General features: G+C 34.3%; 1 protein-coding gene across 1 annotated transcript in view; it reads right to left on the bottom strand.

The window, feature by feature from the left end:
- Positions 1 to 2,113, bottom strand: part of KDM6A (lysine demethylase 6A) — a 245,741-nt gene that overhangs the window by 180,723 nt on the left and 62,905 nt on the right. The window contains exon 4 of the mRNA XM_007958238.2: positions 489 to 547. Coding sequence (XP_007956429.2) covers positions 489 to 547 — 59 coding nt within the window. The remainder of the gene's footprint in view (positions 1 to 488; positions 548 to 2,113) is intronic.

The raw sequence follows: 2,113 nt of genomic DNA, 5'->3' as shown, positions 1-2,113 counted from the left end.
GGGGTTGGAGGGGAGGGCAAGGAGTGGTCAATGTTTCCTTAAAGTCTGAAAAGGTAAAATTACTGGTAAACATAGATCATTTACCCACAGATCTTAGAGATTTTAAATGAGCGACTTAGTCATTCACAATTCAAATAACTGGGGGTTGTCCTCCTAGTCCCACATGAATGATTAAGAAATTCCAAAAAGCTTTCTATCTAAGCCCTCTTTAACCAGAATCTCATACCAAATTATTTGATAATGATAATCTCATTTGATAATCAAAAATCTGATTTACTAAACTGTAAATCTAACTTGAGTTAACACCTAAGAAACTGATTTAATGAACCTAATCATTTATACTTCTACTACTGAAAAATGTAGGTTTACTGACATTAAAATATTTTATGTGTTTATCATACATTCACACAGACACACAGCCATGTACACAAACAAAAACAAGCCATTTACTGGAAACAAATGTCATTATTAGTTTTATGTCAACTTACCACTGAAATGCATTGTAATGAAAGTAGACCAAACCAAGACCATATAAAAAGGCAGCATTCTGTAAAGAAAGGGGAAAAGGGACATTTAGGAAAAACATTTTTATCTAATGAATATCATGTTATTAATATAGAGTATACTACCCAAGATGTTTTAAGTTCTTAAACTCTATCATTCATTTACAATATATTTTTAAAATACTAAAATTACAATGATGAGTCAGCAGATGGCAGAGAATCCACTCAACTTGGAGAGATCCTTCTGGTTTGTTTTTAATCAAGCCTGCCCTGAAATCAAACATTTACCAGCAGAAGCCATGCAGAAAATCTAAAACAAAAATGTGTAATGCTGGGATAAGAAAATGCTCAGACTATACTATCCTATTCTCTTATTGACATCTGTATTCTTTCTCTGGTTCTCTCTGCTTCTTGAACTGTATTTCATTTTATTTTCAGTGTTACCATGAAGGTAGGTAGACTTCAAAGGAAATGTATAATATAAACCTAAAATAAATACTAGTATTTAAAAAAAAGTCCTATCTTTATTTTAAAATAAAATAAAAAATGCCATCGAGTCAATTCTGTCAATTCTGACTCATAGCAACCCCCATTGGGTTTCCAAGGCTGTAATTACTTTACAGAAGCAGACTGCCTCTCTTTCGTCTGTGGAGTGGCTGGTGGGCTTAAACTGCCGACCTTCTGGTTAGCAGCCAAATGTCTTAACTACATACCATCAGAGTTTCTTAAACCTTCATCTAGCCGCACTCCTTGCACCTTTATCAATAATTATACTATTGATCTATACTCCTCCTATATCTATACTCCTCTCAAGTATATCAATACTTAATCCAGATTTATTTTAACATAGGGCCTCCATATAAGAACTAGCCATTTACTTTTTACAAAAAAGTCAAACATTTGCATCCCTAGTATGTGTTGTATCAAAAACCAACTAAACCCGTTTTGACAAATCTTCCCTATTAAAAGAAATAAAGGTTTTCACACTGATTCTTGTGTTCAACTTTTATTTAAACTTATATTTTAAACTTTCAAAGAAATTAAACAAATATTAAATTGGCTGCTGCCATACTGTCTTGAGTTTTACTTCTCAGAAGCCTATTTGAGAAGTTATTCTAGGAAACATTAACAGAAGAGCGGGGAAGTGAGACAGAGAACGCCAGTAAACCGATAAAGGGTGCATTATCAAGCCACGCTGCTGTGGGCAGCTGGAACCCAATCCTGCTTGAGATCTCTGGGAGACCACGTAAAACATTTCTCATTATCTTGTCCTATGGGTAGGGGAATAGGGTACTTATCTGCTGTCAGTCACTGTTTTTGAAAAAAAGAATCAGTGATATTTACAGCCCAAAATGTAAACAGGTGGCTTTATTATTTTTTTTAATTGTGGTAATATATATAATAAGAAAATTACCCTTTTAACAACTTTAAGTGTACAACTCAGTGACATTAACCACATTCACTGTTGTGCAACTATCACCTCCATCTATTTCCAAGTTTTTCATCACCCTAAATAGAAACTCAGAACTTCCAGAGGTTCAAGCCGGATTAAGAAGAGGACGTGGAACAAGGGATATCATAGCTGTTGTCAGATGGATCTTGGCTCAAGG

This window comes from Orycteropus afer, unplaced genomic scaffold, assembly GCF_000298275.1.
Source record: "Orycteropus afer afer isolate SDZICR_OR568_19922 unplaced genomic scaffold, OryAfe1.0 scaffold00888, whole genome shotgun sequence".
In the NCBI taxonomy this organism is placed as follows: Eukaryota; Metazoa; Chordata; class Mammalia; order Tubulidentata; family Orycteropodidae; genus Orycteropus; species Orycteropus afer.
This window is presented reverse-complemented; position numbering and strand designations above follow the sequence as displayed.